General features: G+C 38.6%; 1 protein-coding gene and 1 pseudogene across 2 annotated transcripts in view; one reads left to right on the top strand and one right to left on the bottom strand.

Moving 5' to 3' along the window:
- PIR (pirin) overlaps window positions 1–20,430 on the top strand; it is an 82,069-nt gene that overhangs the window by 56,454 nt on the left and 5,185 nt on the right. For both annotated transcript variants that reach the window (XM_015589143.2, XM_006911649.3), the window contains exons 7-8: window positions 7,374–7,418; window positions 14,983–15,065. In XM_015589143.2, coding sequence (XP_015444629.1) covers window positions 7,374–7,418; window positions 14,983–15,065 — 128 coding nt within the window. The remainder of the gene's footprint in view (window positions 1–7,373; window positions 7,419–14,982; window positions 15,066–20,430) is intronic.
- Window positions 1,926–2,044, bottom strand: LOC112479545 (annotated as a pseudogene).

The raw sequence follows: 20,430 nt of genomic DNA on the forward strand, positions 1-20,430 counted from the left end.
TGATTTAAGTTGTGGGTAGTTTTTTTTGCAGAGCTGTCTACCTACCAGTAGTACATTAGAATATTCAAACACAGTTCCCCTCATACTCAGAATATATTTATAACAGTAATAGATGTTAATCAATAAGTCTTTAGAGCAGTGATGAGCATGAACCAGAGCCTGAAATATAAAATTGTCATATGATTTTCCTTTGGGTGGGTCGTCTGTCTCTTTTTTATTGATTCGTAGGAGCTCTTTATATATTCTGAATACTGGTCATTGTCGGTTATTTGCATTGCAGATATCTGCTCCCTTTTGCCTGTTTTTCACTCTTCTATATTATTATATTTTTCTATATTTTAATAAATACATATTCCTTAAATGAATCAATCTGTTTCTTAATGGTTTGTGTTTTCTGTGGCTTCTTTAGTAATTTTTACTAGCCCAAGATCATGAAAATGTTCTCTCTATTATAGATGGTTTGTTGTTTTGCCTTTCTTATTAATATATCTACACCTGGAATTAACCTTCATGTATGGTGAGGTACAATTACATTTTTTAAAATGTTTTTGAAAAAGAGAAAACAGCAAAAATTCCTGATGGGAACATTATGAACATTTTTGGGAGCTCACAGTTCACTGAATCATCTTGTACTACTAATAATAATTATAAATAACATTTATTAAGTGCCTATTGTTTGCCAGAAACTTGCCCCGTACTAATATTTGCAATCTTCACAACTCTATCTATGATTACCCCATTTTTCAGATGAGGAAACTGAGATACGAGGAGGTTAAGTAATTTACTCAAGGTCAACTAACTAGTGAGTGTTGGGGCTGAGGTTCTAACCCATTCCATCTGACTTTCACTATGGCTCTTAACCACTAAGGTCCAGACAAATTAATGGACTTTTAGTGACCAAAACCCTATCGGTAGTGTCTTGGGTAGATTAGTAAATAAACCCCAAATTTTGCAGATAGGTAAAAAAACGACTATTTTGGAAAACTTTTGAAGGAATAATCTTACCAGTTTGAAGATTATATTTTGTTTTTTTAATATATCATCTTTGAGAGAATTAATCGTTCTTAATTGTCTCTTACATTAAGAGTCCATGTCAAGTAAGAAACTATTCTAAGAATTGAAACATATTTCAATTTTGACAAGGGTGTATTTTTTATATTTTCCAGGTCCTATTTAAAAATCTTTCTTTTAACAACAATCAGCTGTCTAAATATGTCCTAGGATAATCGTGGGCTATTTATGACATTTTCTGCTTATCTCGGGTTTCTTTTGTTTTCTGAAGCTTTGCTTAACCCTTAAGGTACTATCTATTTTAGCTCTTAATTATCTATAAACTTGGCTTCGGTCTAAGTTCAAATGCCTAAAATAGTTTCTATATTGCAGCCCTAAATATAATTTAATTTTAACTACATATTTGAATTATTTTCTGAATTTTTTCTGAGCAGTTAAAAACCAGTTGCGAATACTGTATATTCGAAGAGGAATAAAGGTCTCTTCAGATAAAACTAAGAAATTATTTTAGTTAAAAGTAATCACATTAAATGTCTCGTTGCTGGGAAAACTTCAATGTACACTTAGTCTCTAAAGTGCAGGATAAGCTTCCAGGGGGTTCTAATATGTTTTTATTTCCTTCTATTTTATTAGCAAGAAATAATCTGTGGAGTTTGTCCCCCAATGGGCTAGGCTCCATACTGGGCGCATAGAAGGCTGTTTTCTGGGCATTTACATTGCAAAGAGCTTTCATTGCTAATACATTTCTCATTAAAAATGTTAAATTTCCTTTATTTCTTAGTTTTTCTGCTATCTCTGATGCAATGGATGTTCAGTATTATCAGTGTGGATTAAAGCATACGGAAGATTTTCTTGCAGGTTGCAATTGTCGTTTAAAATACAGCATCTTTATTTTTTTATTTTTTATTTTTTACCACCTACAGCACCCAGTCTTCCTAGGTGGTTTCTCATCTAAGTACTAACCAGGCCCAACCCTGCTTAGCTTCTGAAATCAGATGGAATTGGGCATGTTCAGGGTAGCATGGCCGTAGACTGTTCAGGGTGGCGTGGCTGTAGACCAAGATCTTCAGAGATGGCTCTTAATGTTATATGCCCATCGCTTATAAACACAGACCACAGTATGACCATTCTGGAATGTTTGAAACACATTCTGAGTTTATTTTACTCTAGAAAGCTAGTTCTCGCAAGTGTCTTTGTGTGGGTACCGTTCTATGCAATGTCATTTAATATTTTATTATTGATGTCACTCGCCATATTTAGTAAAGTGGCCATTCTCTTTCTTTTGATGGAATTCCCACAAGGTCAGGAAATACCCTGTCTCTTGTCCAGATGACAGACCTACAAAGTTGACAATTCTCTCTTGTGGTTTATGTTTGGTTGTAAGATGGGCATTAAGCTTAGAAGTCTTCTAGTGGGCTGTCAGTTGCCATATGATCAGAAAGGCTACCTCAAGTCACCAATGTGAGACTGTAGTGGTCATTGGTACACAGATAGCATCTTAAGTGCTACAAGGTTCTTGAAGATAATGAAGATCTGTTTTCTAGACTTTGGGAAACAGCGACCCTGCTGACCTTTGCTTCCTGTTCAGTGCAGTCTTCCAGGAGACCTGCTGGCTTGGAGTTGAGAGGGATCCCCTGGGGAGCATGGAGTCATCTCTGGTGATGACCCTTCTCTGGCCGGGGTCACAGCTCATCAGAAGCTTAGATTGCAGCCCCAGCAAACTCCTAGCCTACATAAAGTTGGGGGAAAGTAGAAAGAGACAGAAGGGCCAGGAAGGGGAACTGACATTTGTTAAATACCTACTAAATGCAGGCATCGTGTAGATAAGGTGAAAACATAAAAGACACATATGTATATGTATATGTATGTATACGTATATATGCAGGTATACGATGCCCTTGATCGCACCAGCAGCCCTGTGTTGTACACATTATTTCTTTATTTTACAAACCAAAGCAGACTCAAAGATGTTAAGAGTCTGGTCATAGATCTCCCCGAGGGTCGTTTGCTGATTTTTAAACCTGCACTTCCTGCTTGTGATTGTGTTTGTTTTTGTTGCTGTTTTATAGTTACTCAGTTGGTTTGTTTTCCATGGCATCGCGAGGCCCTTCTAAGGTTGGCTGCTGCCCTATCTCCTCCTTTACCCAGAGGGCTTTGCTGGGCTAGAATTAACTAAGGATGTAGGGCAAGCCAAGTGGGGGTTGATGCTGGAGGAGCATAGGAGCAGACTGAAAAGAGCCTGTCTGCTAGGGTTGGGAGTTTGGGCTTGTCCTGAGGGAACAGGGAGCCATTGAAGTGTTTTAAGTGGGGCTTCTAGAAAGGTCACATTTTCTGTGTGTAGAAAATGGATTGGAGGCAGCCAGTCACGGGACTTTTCTCTTACCTACATGATTTTACCTGAAAAAGAAAAGAAAGATATGAAATATTATGGTAACATATAATCATTATTTTATCCTTTGTGCTTTTCTGAATTAAAAAAAATTAAAGTATTAAAATTAAATAAAACTCTTCTCTGAAGTTAAGAAGGAACTTAACAATTACTTAGAATGCTAAGGCAACATCAGACAAACCCAAACGGAGGGGCATTCTACAAAATAACCAGTTTGTACTTTTAATGGTTTCAGTTGTAAGGAGATTTGACACGCCAACTAAATGTTAGCAGCAACCCGGATGGATGCTGGCCTTGAAGTTTTGTTTCTTTTTGCCGTAAAAGGCATTAATGAGGCAACTGTCACAATTTAAATATCTGTACATGGGTAATAGTATTGTACAATGATCATTTTTTCACTGATATTGTATTAATTTCATAATTTTTTTATAACTACACTATAGTCATGTAAGAAAATATCTCTGTTTTTAGGAAGTATATACTAAAAATTATTTCAAGTTTTCTCTCAAATATTTTAGAAAAAAAGAATGATATTACCTTTCTAGAGAGAAGATGGATAAAGTATATGTGATAACATGTTAGCTTTGGGAGAATCTGGGCGAATGGTATATGGTTATTCTCTGTACTGTTTTGGCAACTTTTCTGTATGACTGAAATTATTCAAAATAAAAATTAAAAATGTGGTGGAATGAGGAAGGGGTGGAGAGGACCAGGTGGGTCTGTATCCTGTCCCAGGAGGCCAGGCGTGAGGTCCATGGTGAGGGAGCTGCCTGCCTACATGCTGAAAGCTAGGAGTTGGAAGGATGCTTTTTGGAACCAGTGTGGCTTTGGGGTCTGGCAACCATTGTGACCCAGAGTTTCATGCTCTCTTTAGCCCCTTCCCCACTCTTCCCCCCAGGAGCTGACCTTTGTCCGAGATTTGCCGTGTCACCAGGCCATGTTTTTGTACATTCTCCGTACATACAGATACAAAGAGTAGTTGTAAAGTTCATCGAAATAATGAACTCTTAAGATGGAGAGGCATGAGGAAAATGAGCTGGACGAAGGCAAGGAATGTAGGCCAAGTAAAGCTCTCACTAGAGACCTTTGCAAGACTTGGGAACCTCCCTGGAAATGAGAGCAGATGCCACAGAAAATGATTTACATATTTAAGGCAAGTTTTACATTTTTTATGTTTGGCTAAAGGAGTTCTGACTTAAATGTGTTGCTGATTAAACCGTCCTGCAGGGCCAGAGGTAAAATGTGACCTCTATCTCAGCTCATTTTCTTTGTTATTGCCCAAGGGAAGGGAAGATCTTCTCAGCTGCTAAGAGCCAGTAGCATGGAGGGGATATTTCTGGAAGACATGAAACTGTAGGGGCCTGTGACCTCTGACAGCACCATAAAAATGGGGGATCCTATCAATTCCTGGTGCAGGACATAAAAGTGGTGGGGGGCATAGAAAGCTGAGGACTTGAAAACCTCACAAGCGAGCTCTTTGCTGATGCAATTTTGCTCTCAGCAGAGAAGGCATTCTAATAAAATGTGGCGGTTCTTAAACATCTAGTAAGCATTCATGCAGTTTAGTTCTAGTTTTGCTGTAGCTTTAAGAAACAATGCTCGATGGAAATTAAACAAGGTTTAATAGAAGCAAGTGCAGATGGACAACACATTAAAAAGAAGAAACAAAGGCATTTGCCCTCCGTTTCTATCGCATTCCCTCTAAACTCCGTGCCTTCCAGCCAGTAACACAGTGAATTGTGTTACTACTAATGGACTCAATATCCTAATACAAGACTTTTTCACAGAGCAAAAATAGGTGAATGTGCTTAAGAAATGGACTTGGCCTTTCCTTTAAGCAAATGTCTGGTCCTTCTGGATTATGTAAGAAGATAAAAAGGGGAAGAAAACAGACGTAGGCAGTTATGTGTGCACTGGTTCTCTGCTTGGTGGGTGAGTAGGAATGAAGCAAAGGGAGTAGAGGAGCAATGAGATTAGAACATTCAAAACGATCCCAAAGAAAAACCCAGTCGAGCAATCAAGAACCTTAAGATTCGGTTAAACTCGAAAACCATTAATTTTGTAATATCTTGGATGAATTACAACACATCCTCACAGTGGAATGCTTTGCAGTTTTTCCCAAGGCTGAGTTATTTCTCTATGTTTTGACATGCGAAGGTATCCAAAACAGAATATTGAGTTTGTTCTATTTTTTTAAGCAAACAATATATGGTGCATAAAAGAAAAAACAAACCGAAAGGACAAGTACCACGTTGCTAACAATATTTATGTCAGGCTAATGTGAAGGTGATTTTCTCTTTAGATGACATTGCGCACTTTCGCAGTCTTAAATATTTTCAAATTACCAAAAAATGAATGTCTTCCTTTTTTTTGAGAAAAAACTACGAATAAATGTAAACAATTTTCAATAGTTAACAATTTTAAAAAGCAGCTACGAAAGGGGTTCTGTCGTAAGGTTCTATTATAATTCAGGCTATAAATAAGACTAAGGAAAGCTTAGCATCCGTTAGAAAGCAGAGACGAGTGAGTCAGCCCGTCCAGCTAAGACACGTGTAATTGGGCTGTGAATTGTTATCGTGTGTTCTCAGCATCTTACATGAGCCTCCCTCCCCAAAGTTCCATGACTGGAAAACCTGGCTGTGCCTTTTTTCAACCTCCTGTCTCCACCCCCAGAGAGCGTTCAATGATCACTATGTGATGGTAGACTGAGCTCAGAAGACGGAGCGAGTGGGTCAGTAAGGGAGAAAAAGTGTGAGTGAGTTATGATCTAATAGTGTTACTTTCAGAGACCTCGAAACTTATTCTAGTAAAATCTCAGAGGCAACACTAAAACGGGGTAAAAAAATATCCTCTGGCATCCACCCAAGTATCTTTCTTTTGCCATCCTTCATATTTTCTTAACCAGACTCAATTTACGTTCAGTTTTATCAGTTATACCTTTTCTTTTGGGTCTTTCTCGCACAGTTCAGCCCACCTTGCCATCACATCCACATCCCTCCGTGATCCTTCCGCCCTTGCCCGTTTTGTTGACTGTGTCGCCACGTTGACTCTCGCACAGATTCCAGTCTGGTCCCTGCCCTGCCACCTTGAACTCTGCCCTGCATTCGCTTCCCAGATCTTCTCCTTTTCCACTGAAAGCACATGGAATGATATCCTAATTCCATTTGAGCTGGGCATTTTTAGGTTCATGTCTCTGAGTAGCACTGCAGCATCTCTTCTGGGTCATAAGTGTCCATGAAAATCCAGTTGCTGGTGCCGAGATAGCTGATGGCAGGTGGTCTATGGTTCTGAGCTCTTGGCCCCCTGGGTTAAAGTAGGAATCTCATGAATGCTGTGTACCCTCTTTGGAGAAACGTGTCCACACTTGAGAAATTGTGTGGACACTTCCCAGGAATACACAGGTCATCTGAAGCCCATTCGTGCTCCAAAGATTATGCATCCCTGGATCCGATGCTCTATTTTAGGATCGATTAAAAGGAATGAGTTCATTGGAAATGAAAATGCAGCTAAGTAAAGAAAAGCATATTTCTAGCATACTGTTCGTGGAGAGAAGGGAGTACAATAAACTGAAGATAAGCCAGACTGGTGTTTTGCAGTTATTAGTATGATGTTAGAACTGGAAGGGATAGTTTCTTGATACAGCTATCGGCATATAGGTATAGTGCCAAGTGAATTGTATACTGTTTATTTGGGTGGCTCTAAAACATTTGGGGCCAAGTCATTTAGGGGTGTGTATGCACATGCACATGTGAGCATGTGGGGAGTGGGAATGTGTGTTTTAAACAGCTCACAGAACTTAAATTTTTAAGTACGTATCTTAAAATAAAGGATTTCATCTCCAAATTTATGTTTTATATCTGTTACATAAATTTATATATTTATGTTTCCTATATAGAGATTATTAAGTACATTGTAATATCTACACTTCTTTTGGCATTATGGACCCTAACTTTTAATTTTGATCCCTTTTCAGGGTGGACAAGCTTCATCTATACTATATCTGGAAATGTGTATATTGGTAAGTGATAAGTATGTTGCTTTGGGTTCAAGTGCAGTATAATTTAAACTACTGAAAGGGAGGAAAGGTGAGATGAACCCTTTCATGTAATTGAATACTCCATCTCCTCCTGTCCAGCACCAGTCCCCTCTACATCCTAGTACATTCTGGGACGCCCAGGATAGGACACCTCTCAGCGTCTAGCATATTCAGAGAGACAGGAGAATGTGAACACCAGTCTTGACAGTGGCCATTGTGCTGTAGCATGTGAGCAGAGGTAAGGTCCAGGCACAGTTATGTGGGCTGACACCTTGCTATGATGTTGACAGCCTCCATCCTGGTAAAGGGATAGAGCTCTAAGAGGCTCTAAGAACAAGAATCTATCTCCCAGGAGGTAGAAGGAGGTTTTCTCTTATTCTGAGGGTTGCATATGCGTTGCTCGTAGAGTCTAGTCTACAAGGGATGTTCGAGGCTCAACCAACTCTCTTTTTATAGATGAGGATAGTAAAGTCTAAAGAAAGTTATCTAACCCGACAGGGTTACACATGGGTAGACCTAGGACCAGAACCAAGGGCTCCTCCAGCTCACTCCCTGTGCCCCACCTCATATTCTTTGTATGATGGCAGTGCAGGGACCAACTAACTTGTCATCATCTTAGGTCAGTCGGTCAGGGCTCAGTGACCAACTTCCAGCTGCCGTAGTGTCTGTGTCTCGTGGCCCAAGGCTTTCTCTGAAACCTGGGAAGGCTGCTCTGCCCGCTGTCAGTGCTGGGGAGGTAGCTCCCCCCTCAGGTGGGGTAACCGAGGCCCATGTGTGACGCCTTTTCCTAGAGCTCCCCCTGGGGATTATGTTCAAGCCGCCCACAGTAGGCGCGTGCTTTAAACCACACCCTTCGTTGTCTGCCTTCCCTTTCCTAATTTTCCTAGTTCCTGGACTGATGTTTCTTGGGATCTCCTCCCAAATAAACTCCTTACACTCAAATATGCATCTCAGGCTGTGCTTCTGGGAAGATGTAAAGTAAGAGAACCAGCTTCCCCTCTCTCCTTCCCTGCCTCTCATGAACAGTGATGGGTGGTGTGGTTTGGGTGGAGTGGGGCAGAGCATCTGACTGGTCCAAGGTACAGCCAAGAATCCCATTTCTGAGACCCTCTGGGGTGGGGTGCTCTCCACTCTCGCAGGCTAGCCTCCTTAGCAGTGAACTTCCTAGGGCCCTAACATAGCCACCTCCTTGGACAGTGCACTCCCAGCCTCCAAGAGCTGGCTCTGCTTCAGGCTTGAAGGCCACACCTAGAGCCATTTAAGTAATTTTTTTTTTATATTCTCCAAAATGGGGTGTTCAACCGCCTAAATTATTTTCTGGGAAATAATAGTAACAGACCTATGTGTTTTGATTTTATACGGTAGAAACGGGCTTAGTTTTTCTTTCCCTGAATAGCATTTCAGTTATGGGTAGAAGCAAAATTCATTTATTTCAGCATTTGAGAAAATGTGACAAAACCTGTAATGTATCACAAGTCCACGAGCACACACATTAAACTGCACACATATTAACCATCTGGAAGAGATGAAGCATTTGTTTTTATGGTCTTCTGAAAACCTTGAGCATCACATAGTTCTTTATAACAATGTAGAGTACAAGCCATTTTTATGGAGGTAGCACTCCTGACATGATTTCAAGAGAAATAAAATAATCTGCACCAATGGAAGGTAATAAAGAGAGGATATGACCCCTTAGGTGGTAAGGATACCAGAAATGTTTGTGTAGAATGAGAAGCAGAGGAAGCAAACTTTCTGTAAAGGGCCAGACAGCAAATATTTTCATCACAGCGGGCCATCGGTATCAGTTACAATGACTCATTCCTGCCTTTGTAGCACAAAACCCGCCACAGGTAATACAGAAAAAATTGGGGTGGCTGTTCCAATAAAACTTTATTTATGGCCACTAAAATGTGAATTTTCACATATTTTTCATGTGTCATGAAATGCGATTGATTTTTTTCAACCAATTTGGAAATGTAAAAACTTTTTTAGCTGATGGGCACTACAACAGCTCACATTCGATTTGGGTTTAAATGGCGTTGTAAGGAAGGAGGGGAGAACAATTAAGAAATAATCTTCAAAACTGTTTTAATCAGTAATTACAGCCTTGTTTTCTGACAGTCCTTTAGTGCAAGAATTTAACAAGTGAAAAGCTCAACAATTCGAGGGGGTAAGAATGGCTTCCACATCTACTTGTTTCTGGAAGTGAGGCTGATTTTCCTGAGTCATCTCTATATACTGGCCTGGTCCCCTCTTGTGACCATGGGCCTCAAGTGCAAAACATCTGGCAGGAAATGGGGTCACGGTCTGTAGCGCTGGAGTGAACTTGCATCTGTCCAGAATAAACTGGACCTTGGAGAGAATCTAGCTCTGCAAAACTGGCCTCTTGGGATTCTGCTTAACCAATGAGTAACTGGCCAGATGACCTCATTTGAATTTTATCTTTTTCCCTTCCTCCTACCCACCCCCCTAATAGAGATGCTAATGAGAAAAACAAACGAACAAGAACAGACCATCAGAGAAAAAGAAATGACAAAGCAGAAATAGCTATTGAATATATATCGACTTATAAAACCTATACAGAGAATCCAGAAAATGCTTTCTGACTTTACTGCCTCAATTTTATCTTGCTTATAAAACCAGGATGGTACCTGCCAGCCACAGATGGTAGGAGCTGATAAGCAAGTAATTATCTTCTTCCAAATGTCAGGTACCTCCATTCTGTTTAAATAGATGTTACAAATACATATACTTTGTATATTGGGCTGGAATAAATAGACAGCACTTTGGGTTGAGAAAATAATCTGGGGAGAATCCATAAAATGGAGATTTAGGAGGACCATTAAAAATATTAATCGATGCAAGAAGTGCTTAAAAGGTGAACGAATCAATAGATTGAGTATGACAAGGTGGAGTTTTGAACGGTAGAAAATGCTGGATATTAACTAGTTGTCTAAGTAAATCAGACATCTTCAAGTTCCAGGTGACACCCCGATGAGGAGTTAGCAGAAGTAAAATTAGTAGAATTTACACTTTGTTATTTTAAAAAGTTTTTTTTTGAAATATTTTGTGCTTTTCTGGGATCTTAATTTTTGATACACTGATTTCTTTCAAGCCTTCTAAGCTGATTGTTGAATAGTAGCTTTAAAAATTGGGCCGGAGAGAAATATTTGACACAATCTTTTACTGAGGCAACAAGTCCTTTGACCAGGCCTCAGCCGAAACCTGTGTAGTACATGATAAAAAAAAAATCCAAAGACGATAAAAACTACATGGTCAGAAAACCAATAGATCCCAAGGATACTAGCGCTGAACCCCTTCCTTGTACCTGGGATACAAATGACATTACACATTAACACAGAGATTGAAAGGGTAGAATTGTTTGTATCCTGTATCTCCGAAGCTGGGACAGTTTATCGGCTTGGATGCCAGTCCCTCAGATGGACCATTATCAAGTATACTGTTGGGGCTTAGAAAATATATTTAGAAATCTAAAAATGTTTGGGGTTATTGAACTGACAGCTAACTGACTTATACAGGTGGTAAAATGTTTCCAACTTATTTAAAGAAGTAATTATTCATGCTTAGTTTACGCTCAATTCTTTGCTTCTGGTTCTGAGTAAGAAGTTTGACATGGCCCCTAGATCTCAGTAAAAGTGAAGACACACATGAGAAGCCCTCCACATTGACCTCCGCTTATCCCAAATGAACTGGACTAACCCATGTGCTTCATTCAATGTGTAAATCAATGAAATAGTGTGAAAAGAGTATTTCTGGAACAACAAAGTCAAATATTTTGCAAACGTAAATTGCTAAAGAAAAGCCTTGAATTAATATGGGAGAGATGACAGTAAAAGATTCGGGGAATCCAGAATAATCTAGAAGGATTTCAGTGGGTCAATATGTGTATGCTTTATAAGAAAAATGATGCTTCAATCCAGTCAGCAGACCTACCTCGGCTATATTTCTAAAAATTGCCCAATGAAAGCACAGTTACATTTTAATTTAAAATAAAATGTTTAAGGCAGTTCGTGATGATCTGGATTGCATCGGATAAGAAGACTGCAACTTATATGTATAAAATTGATATAAAAATCTATGAAGTAGCAGAATATGTGGAATACAGAGTAAGTGGGACAGCAATTCTTGAGAAGAAAAAGAAAAAAGATATTTGGCATATAGAGAAAAGTTGCATAGCAATTAATCACACACTGAAGATGCAGCACTAACTTTAAAATGTTTTAAAGTATTTTGCCCTTTTATAACTCTTTAGGCAAACAAAAATATTTGCAATTCAATTGTTTTCAGTTAAATTTTCCTTAACTGCGCTATTAGATTTAACATTCTTGGCGTAGCTTCTCAATGGAAACTATTTATTATCTGATTTGGCTCTATTTATAATTGAAAGTAGTCAGAAACAATAAAATACATTTTCTTTGAGACTTATTTTAGTTTTAGGAGATAACCAGATGAGTGAAGTAGCATAGAAATGACACGAAGATAGAATCAGTTTCTTTGCTTTCTGTGATCCTGTTTTCAACATTTCCTACAATAATACGGAAGCTAAGGTACACTTAAATGGTGAACCTGGAGACCTGACTCTAGTGTCTACCTTCAGGTAGGGCATTTCAAATGGCCTCTTCAGAATCAACACTGTGATTCCTCTCCTAGATCAGCAAGGAGAATGGGCAGAAATTTGTTCCATGTAAAGTTAGAATGAGCGATCTTAGGAAAACATGAACTCTTTGTATCTAAACTAAAATTTCTTCCCAGACTAATGAACACCATAGTTAAGCGAGCCCCTGATAGGAGGTGCAGAGAAATCCCAATTCAGCATTATTTTTGAGAGTTGTCTTGTGCCGGCTTACTCCATTAAAACACGGTGAAGGGACTTTATAAACCGTTTGGGTCTATGCATCATGAACTATCCTGCATGATAAGATTAGGGGCCAGGAGTAGACCATGTGGGCAGTGGTTGTTACATGTGAATTAGTTGATGATAAAGATATGATTTATTGCTCCCAGGGAATCTCAGTAAAGCACACGATAAAATGCTCTTCCATATCACAGTTAAAAATACTATCCAACTTTAAATGAGATTATTCTTATACTCCCAGAACTCTCTTTTACTGCCAGATTCTTGCATGAGTGGAATAGTAACAGAGTTCTATCATTCACTTCCATGGCATTTGTTGACCTAAATATTGGATGAAGAAGAAACTTTTAATGGTGTGCTGGGGCTGCCTCTTGCCAGCTCGCAAGAGCTGGTCATGCACCTCTTCCCTGACCTCACATTGGTCCTTAGCTTGAAATTGGCCACAATGGGAGCATTTACACCATGGAAATTGGCACACGCTAAAATCAGGCTTGTTCTCTTGTCTCTGAAGACTAGTTTTAAACATTAACCAGCACACCATTGCCTCTGGGACAGAGGTTCTTAATCTTTTTTGTGCCATGGACCCTTTTGACATTGGCCAAGGCCCCACCTCTGAATAGTGGTTTTTTTTTTAATTCAATGAAGTCATTAAAATGTTAAAAGAACAAATTTATGAGATAGTTATATGTGTGCATCTCTAATGACATTTGAAATAATATGATCTAGCAGCAGGTCTACTCTGAATTCCAATGATTAACATAAACTGTATTTTGAGATATCTGTAACGCTGTACTGTGATATGAAAATATCTGTGGTTTGTACTGAAGACAAAGTCATTGGTCCAGCTAATGCTATGTGGTTTGTTGGTTACATTCATAACTGAAGGAAAGGCCACATTTTGTCTTAGGTGTTAGTGAAAATAAGGATGTGATTTATCTCCTGTCCAAGTCCGTTATTACTCTGAATTCTCTCCATGGGCCCCCTGGGAGCACACTGACTCCGGACTGAGAACTCCTGCTCTATTAGAATCCTGTTCCATGTTTGCAAGCATCAGAGTGAACCCTGTTGCTTCATATAGGTTATCTCTAAAGTAGAGGTGAGAAGGAGGATTTCTCTGGAACATATAGCTATGTTGGGACTTCAAGCAATATTCACAAAATTCAAAAATTATGTTTCTGTTCAAATAATAACTCCTCAAGCTATTGTCTTCATTTCAATAAGCACTTCCTTATTGATTATTATTGTCCTGCAGGTATAACTCCTTAGACATCTTTATGGGCTTCTCACTCTACTCAGAATCTTCTCTCTGTTGTCCATTCTCATGGTGGTTCTATGCCACTTTGGCTTTTTCTAGCCTCTTCTTGCAGAATCATTGTTGTCATTGTCAAGTCACTACATAATTCTGCTCCTAGTGAGAATCATGTTAGACTCCTCTCTCTCCCACTGTTGCCAAATGCTCTAGATTCTTTCTCAGTTCTGCTTATCAAACCCATCCCTATCTTTCTGTGTCCACTCTCCCAGTTCGGACCGTAATTCATTTTCACTTAGATTGTTACCATAAACCCCTAATAAATCACCTTAACCTCAGTCTTGCCCCCTTCCAGTTCTATGCTCTGCTCCCAGAGTTATTTGTCAAAGACACAGAACTGACCATTTCACACACTCCCCCCGACCCCACATAGGCCCTCCTTTTTATATGGTTAAGGATGGCCCTCAAGTCTCCCCTTGATCTGAAGCCAGTCTACTTTTCCATAGTTCTTCCCAGAAGAATGTTCCAGCAATGGTAGAAAAGGTTCACCATTACCCCAGAGGTAACCTGCACGTTCCCAGTCCCCTCGCCTAGGATGCCCTTCACCCTAACTTTGCCTCTCGTAGGTCTCTCTGATCCTACAGGGCTGTTTGTCTTAACTCCTCCACAACAGATCCTAGGGTCCTGAATTAACCCCTACAGTCCCTGCTTCATCATCGAACTTTCTTATTTTTGCCTTTAAGACGTAATTTCATTTTTAGTCTTTCATCTGTGAGCCTCAGTATAGAAGAGATAGAAATGTATCTATCCCGAAGACACCCCCCGACACACACACACAGCATTTAGCGCTGGGCCTCGTTCATAGTTCAATACCTATCCAACTTACTTATTTTTCAACTGAATTATTCTCTGATCATTTTGTGTATATATATTTAGTTTCTCCCAATGAGATTTTGAATTATTTGTGCGGAAGGGATCTTCTCTGCCCTTCTTTGTATTTTCTCAGCACTATCAATTGTAGGTGCTCAATAAGTACTTGTTGAAATAGTGATGGCATTTACTCATTTTTGTAAGTATGCTTCATTCTCAGGAGGATCATAATTTACCCAAGGAAACACTCTTTTTAGCATGTAATGCCGAGGATTTTGCTTATTAACCGAACTCTTAGGCGTGACATTAAAGGCGTGAGCGGAAGCAATGCAAGATTCACCTGCCTGTTCTTTTCTACCGTGGAAACCAGCCAGTTTCAGACTGTAATAATTGCAAATATAATCTACCAAGAGATTTAAGGAGATTCCTAAGTCTGTTATTTCTGAAGTTGAAATGAATATTAAGGTGCTATGTAGTTAACCAAATTTGTAACCATACGATAAATATACTGTGATGAGTATTAAATTTAATGGGTCATCTTTTTTTTGTAGGGCCTGATGACGCACAACAAAAAATAGAACCCCATCACACAGCAATATTGGGGGAAGGTGACAATGTTCAGGTGGAGAACAAGGTAAGTACTAAAAATCTTTAATTTTTCTTAACTCGTACTTTTTACTAGTTTCGAGGGAAATACCTAAATCTCCAGTGTAGCTGGAAATTTTTTCTCCCTCGGACAAAGCAACTATGCCAGAAGTTTATCAACCTTTTTTATTAATTTCTGTTATTGCTGTTGGTTTATTTTAAGGTTTTATCTATCCTGACGCCTCATCTTCAGGAATTGGTACTGTTTCCCCCTAGAAATTAGAATCTGAAGGCAACACATCTTCCCTGTCTCTTAATTTTCTTTCTTTATACAATTGATTTATTTTCAACGTAAGTGGAAATGGATCAGTATAAATATTGATGTAGACGCATATTTACAGAGAGCCCTTTGGAAGTAATTCCCATTTCAAACTGAGAGGAACATCTGATGCATTTCACAGTCTTTTTGTGTTGAAGCTTTTTAGGTAAAGTTGCTGACATTTTCGGAGTCTTTGGAGCTTTTTTTTATCCCAGGTTGCTCAGTTTCTTCCCTATGTCTATTTCATTTCCTTCGGTGATTCACTCATTTGCCATCTTGTGAGCTTGTGAAGCCAATCAGATTGCTTTGCTTCATTCTAATAAAGAGGATTGAGGAGACAGTCGTGCACGAGATCCTGAAAAGATGAATTTAGAATTCATTTCAGTGTGCAGGCGACTGGTGGAAAGGCAATCTGACTGACTTCTGGCTCTCTTACTCTGGCATTGTAGATCACAGTGGGTTTGAGGAATTATTCTTTCTTAGCCCACTTTCCTGGCAGCTCACCTACTGTTGCCTTAATCATCTGCAGCACTGCCATGAACCGTGAAGTACATAGAGGAAAAACCTCATGAGCACCAGACGAAATGCATATCACAGGGTCTGCGCTCTCTATATTAGGTTGAACTGTATGAAAATGCCACTGTTAACCTACAAAAATGGCAGTTTTATCGATTTCAACCCAATGCAGGAAAGAGGCATGGAAACTACACATAAGCCAGAACCTACTGATAGCAGATTAATTGGTAACATTATCTGGTTTAACTTGATAACCTCAATTCTCCCTATAATATAGCAGAGGGCACATTACAAATGATAAGGGTTTGAAAGCTGAAATGGAACACCAGAAAGAAGTGATGAGGGGAGCCAGAAAGACGAGAGGCAGCAGGGATAGAAAAGAATCGGCTGAAACCGATTTATTCAAGCAGTTTATTGACAAGCAGGGTTCCTGGCTCCAGAGGCATCATTCTGTCGTGTGCACTTTCTGTAATTGCTGCTGTTTATAAGCATAATCTGAGCTGTCAAGATATTAGAAAGATTTTTATGAAAAAGTTTATTTTTTAAAAAAATGAGTATTTAAATGGGCATGTGCCACTTATATCTACAAAGAATAGAAAGTCCCCCTTAGATTACAACAGAAAAGAGATTATGAAGGTGCGAATCTCGACTTTTGAGCTTGTCGGCTATGTGATTTGGACACATTTCTCAACCTCTCCGAGCTTCAGTTTTTTTTGGTCTGCAAAATTGAAATAATGACACCAACGGCATGAGGTCGTTTAAAAGAATATGTACAATTACGTATGTTAAGAGTCTACTTCGGATCTATCGTAGGGGTCAGTAAATTATGTCCAATAGGCCAAAATTGAAAGCGGTTTTTGTAAATTAAGTTTTATCAGACCCCAGTCACGCCCATCCATTACCATTTGTCTTTGGATGCTTTCACGCTGCAATGGCAGAGTTGAGTGTTTGTGACAGAGACTAGATAACCGACAAAGCCTAAAATATTTACTCTCTGGCTCTTTACAAGGAAAAGATTGCTAATCCCTGGTCTATTACACAGTGGGTGCCCAATAATAGCAGCTGGAGAGTTCACTGATCTAAACACCCAATTTAACAGGTGGTCATGCCAGATACATATCACCTAATGAAGATGTGACTTCTTAGTGCTCCCCCTAATCCCATTCGCACTGAGTCGCGGTCAGGAATGAGGAGTTGATATGCTCCCCGGCTTCTTTCCAGCACTGTCCTTCCTTCATTTTCTCTAGTCCTCCTTTCTGCGTCTTCCACCGTCACACCTGTTTTCCTGACTGGCCAGTAGTATGGGCAGTTTCCTCTAGAGTGGCTGGTCCCCTGGGGTAGGAGAGGAAGGCAAGGAGAAGTCGATGTAGATCACAATCTTGTCTCTCCCCGGGTTTCTCCATGCCATCTTAGCACTTGACTCGTCTTAGGCCAGCACATTTTAGGCTGCAGGGACCCCTGTCATCTTCACTCAGAGGGCGGATTGTCTTTTGTGACCATTACTCTGAAGTCTCTCATGGTAGGTTTCAACTACGGGCACCTTGGTTTATGGTAGATTTAAGAATCTTTAAGCCAGGTCCTTTGACTTCTTAGAGAAAGCCCAGACTCTAACTATGGCTTCAGAATGGCACATGGATTTGATATGAAAAGCTCGATCTCACCTTCAGCTCCATGTTTATAGAAGTGCTTCCTATGGAGAAGCTCTTTAGCCTCTTGGATTCGCAAATTTATTTGTAGTTTGTCAAGGTAGAAAATCAATTCTTCGTAGAACGCCATCAGAACCGTACTTGAGAGTAACAACACTTTTTAACTGACACCATTCATGATGAACTCATTAAATTAATACAGATTAACATTTGATTAAAATAAGGATGGAAAGACAAATAAAACAAAATACCCTATTAAAGCTAGAGACAATTTTTTTTTTGCTTATTTATGTGTAAAAATTCATAACAAACCATTAATTTTTTAAAACTGGTAACAGTTAATTGTTTAATTTTTTAATTGGCCAAAGTAGTATAGACATGAAATCTAGTAAGAACAACTACATGTAATTAAGCCAGGCTAAAACTCAGTTTCTTTCTTGTAATTTTTTCAGGTAACATATCACTATAATAAATGTTCTTGAAGCAAAAGCATACTTTTAGATTCATTCTCAGAGTCTAATCAATCGAACGTACTATGAGTGCATGATCATAGTGTAGAAGTTATAAACACTTTAAATGAATCATGGAGTCTTATCTGGACTTCGATCATTTATCGTTGGTATCAGTGGAGCCCAAGACATATCTTGGCAATAATATTTATGAAATAATGAGAGCAATTTGCAAAAGTCAATTATTAAGTAAACCCAGAAGGGCCCAACTCTGAACTAGGAAACCTGAGATGGTGCCCCATGAGATATGAATTTTAGCTGGGGTAATTATACATGAAGCAGTAAGCGGGCCTTTGTTACCTTTGTCTGGGGTCTTTTCATCAGACCCCAAAAAGGCAATGACTTAGGGACTCTTGTCTTAAACAGGTCTTTCGTTCTCTTTGTGTTTACGTGATTGTCATCATCTGACATTGTACACAAGATCACCGTAGACAAGGGTTTTTCAACATAACAGCAGTTGGGACTTTCAACCACATCAGCACCCTACTGAATATCCAGAAAGATTATCAGCTTTCACTAAAGAAGGCTGGTTAAGGAGGGAAAAACGATGCATTTAAGAAAAGAGTAAAAGACACAAAACATCTGGTTTAGGTTAGAGCAGAAGGGCCACTCAGAGGTTAATTTTGTGGAAAAGTCATTAAAAGAAACTTGGACCATCCTTCAGATTTCTGAAATGGGAAACCAAACCCCTGAACTCAACACCTAGCAGTTTAATCATTTTTCATTTCAGACCGAATGCAAGTGTCCTTTTATCCTATTGTCTGAATTATAAATGGAAAGGCATCACTGATTTGAGTAATAGCAAAAGGAGCAAAACTTTTATTTTTCAACCTTTATCATTCTAACATGTATAAACTGTAGGACGTTTGTTACAAAAGATGCTTCTTCGGAATTAAAAACCTTACAGTCTTAGAAGTCAGCACATCCATTACAGGGATGAGGGTGGGCCTTTCCTCTTTGCTTCTCTCATAACCCCCAACTCTTTCTCCTCTGTCTCCTGACCCTAAAACTCCAAGGGTGTCTCCCTTCCGGGGAAAAAAACAAACAAACGTCAAAACACTATTCAGTGACATCTTCTTTCTAATAATTAAATTATAAATGATGTAGCACCAATAATCAGAACTATTTTTCTAAGATACTTTTCTTTCAAATGTCTGTTGATTCACACTAAAATCTCAGCACTCCAAAGCCTTTAGAAAATAAACTTTTTTCGATAACTGGGGTTTTCTTTTCAAGTTGAATTTTTACTCGTTTAAACATGACACTGAAAAAAAAAATTTTAGATAGAAACTTAACACTTTTTTTGTGGGCTTATGTTCTATTATGCATGATTTCACTTATAACCTTGGGAGGTCAGCACGTATATTAATTATTATCCTGCACTAAAAAGTATGATGACATCTTTAAGGACTGTTGGCCCCTACAGTAAGTGGTCCAAGACTAATTTTAAGCTTCTATTCCTAATTTCATAGTTTTTTTTCATTCCCATCATTGATATTAAGTTGTCCATTTTCTTGTATTGCTACCCAGAAATGCTTTCCTGTCTTCTAGCTTTGAGTCAGTTATAGATCTGATAACCACAAAGCCTAATTGTTAGCATTGTGTATAAAGCAAGAATAAGTAGGGATTGAATGAGGGTCTGTGCTCAGGTTACAGCATTAATCCTTAGTGTATGGCGTTTATGACATCTATTTTAACATTTGAATTAGAAGAAGTCTTTGTAGACTTATTCTTTGCATATTTTGATAGCAAGTTGGGTTATGGATAGGTAAGGTAATATTGCATAAATTAATATAGGCCTAGGAAAAGTTAAACACATTTTTTAAACATGAAGAAATGATTACAGCATCCACTGGGTAGATATACTAAATGACACCAACCCTGGGATTGTCAGAAGTAAATTAAGATGTTAGCAGAAAACATTTTACCCTAAAGTCTCTTTTAATTTTTTAAAGTTAGAAGCAGAAGGAGAAATAAATCTGTCTTATAAAATACAAGTTTTTTTTTTTTTAACTGCATGAAAGATTAAAGAATTCATTATTCATTTTTATTGAATCCAGTGATAAATCTTCTGGTACTAGTAACATTATAATGATTTCTAATTAAAGAGCCTTGTATTAGTAAAAGCATATCAATATAATACGGTATGATGTAACATAATATTTTATCACATATTTAGAAAAATGCTTATTATTAGAATATGGGTGATGGTTTATAAAATTTTTGAAGGCATTCTTTTAAAGAGTCTAATCATTATGGCTTTATTTATTGTTTTATTCTAAATCAAATAAACGTAAGAGATGCTTCAAAAGAAATATATAATGTTCAGTTATCTATTAGTGAGTAACAAACCAAGATAAAATCTAGTGGCTTAAAGGACTTATTTATTATTGCTCACAGGTGTGGTGGGGGGTTATTCTGGTT

This window comes from Pteropus alecto, unplaced genomic scaffold, assembly GCF_000325575.1.
Source record: "Pteropus alecto unplaced genomic scaffold, ASM32557v1 scaffold23, whole genome shotgun sequence".
Classification (NCBI taxonomy): domain Eukaryota; kingdom Metazoa; phylum Chordata; class Mammalia; order Chiroptera; family Pteropodidae; genus Pteropus; species Pteropus alecto.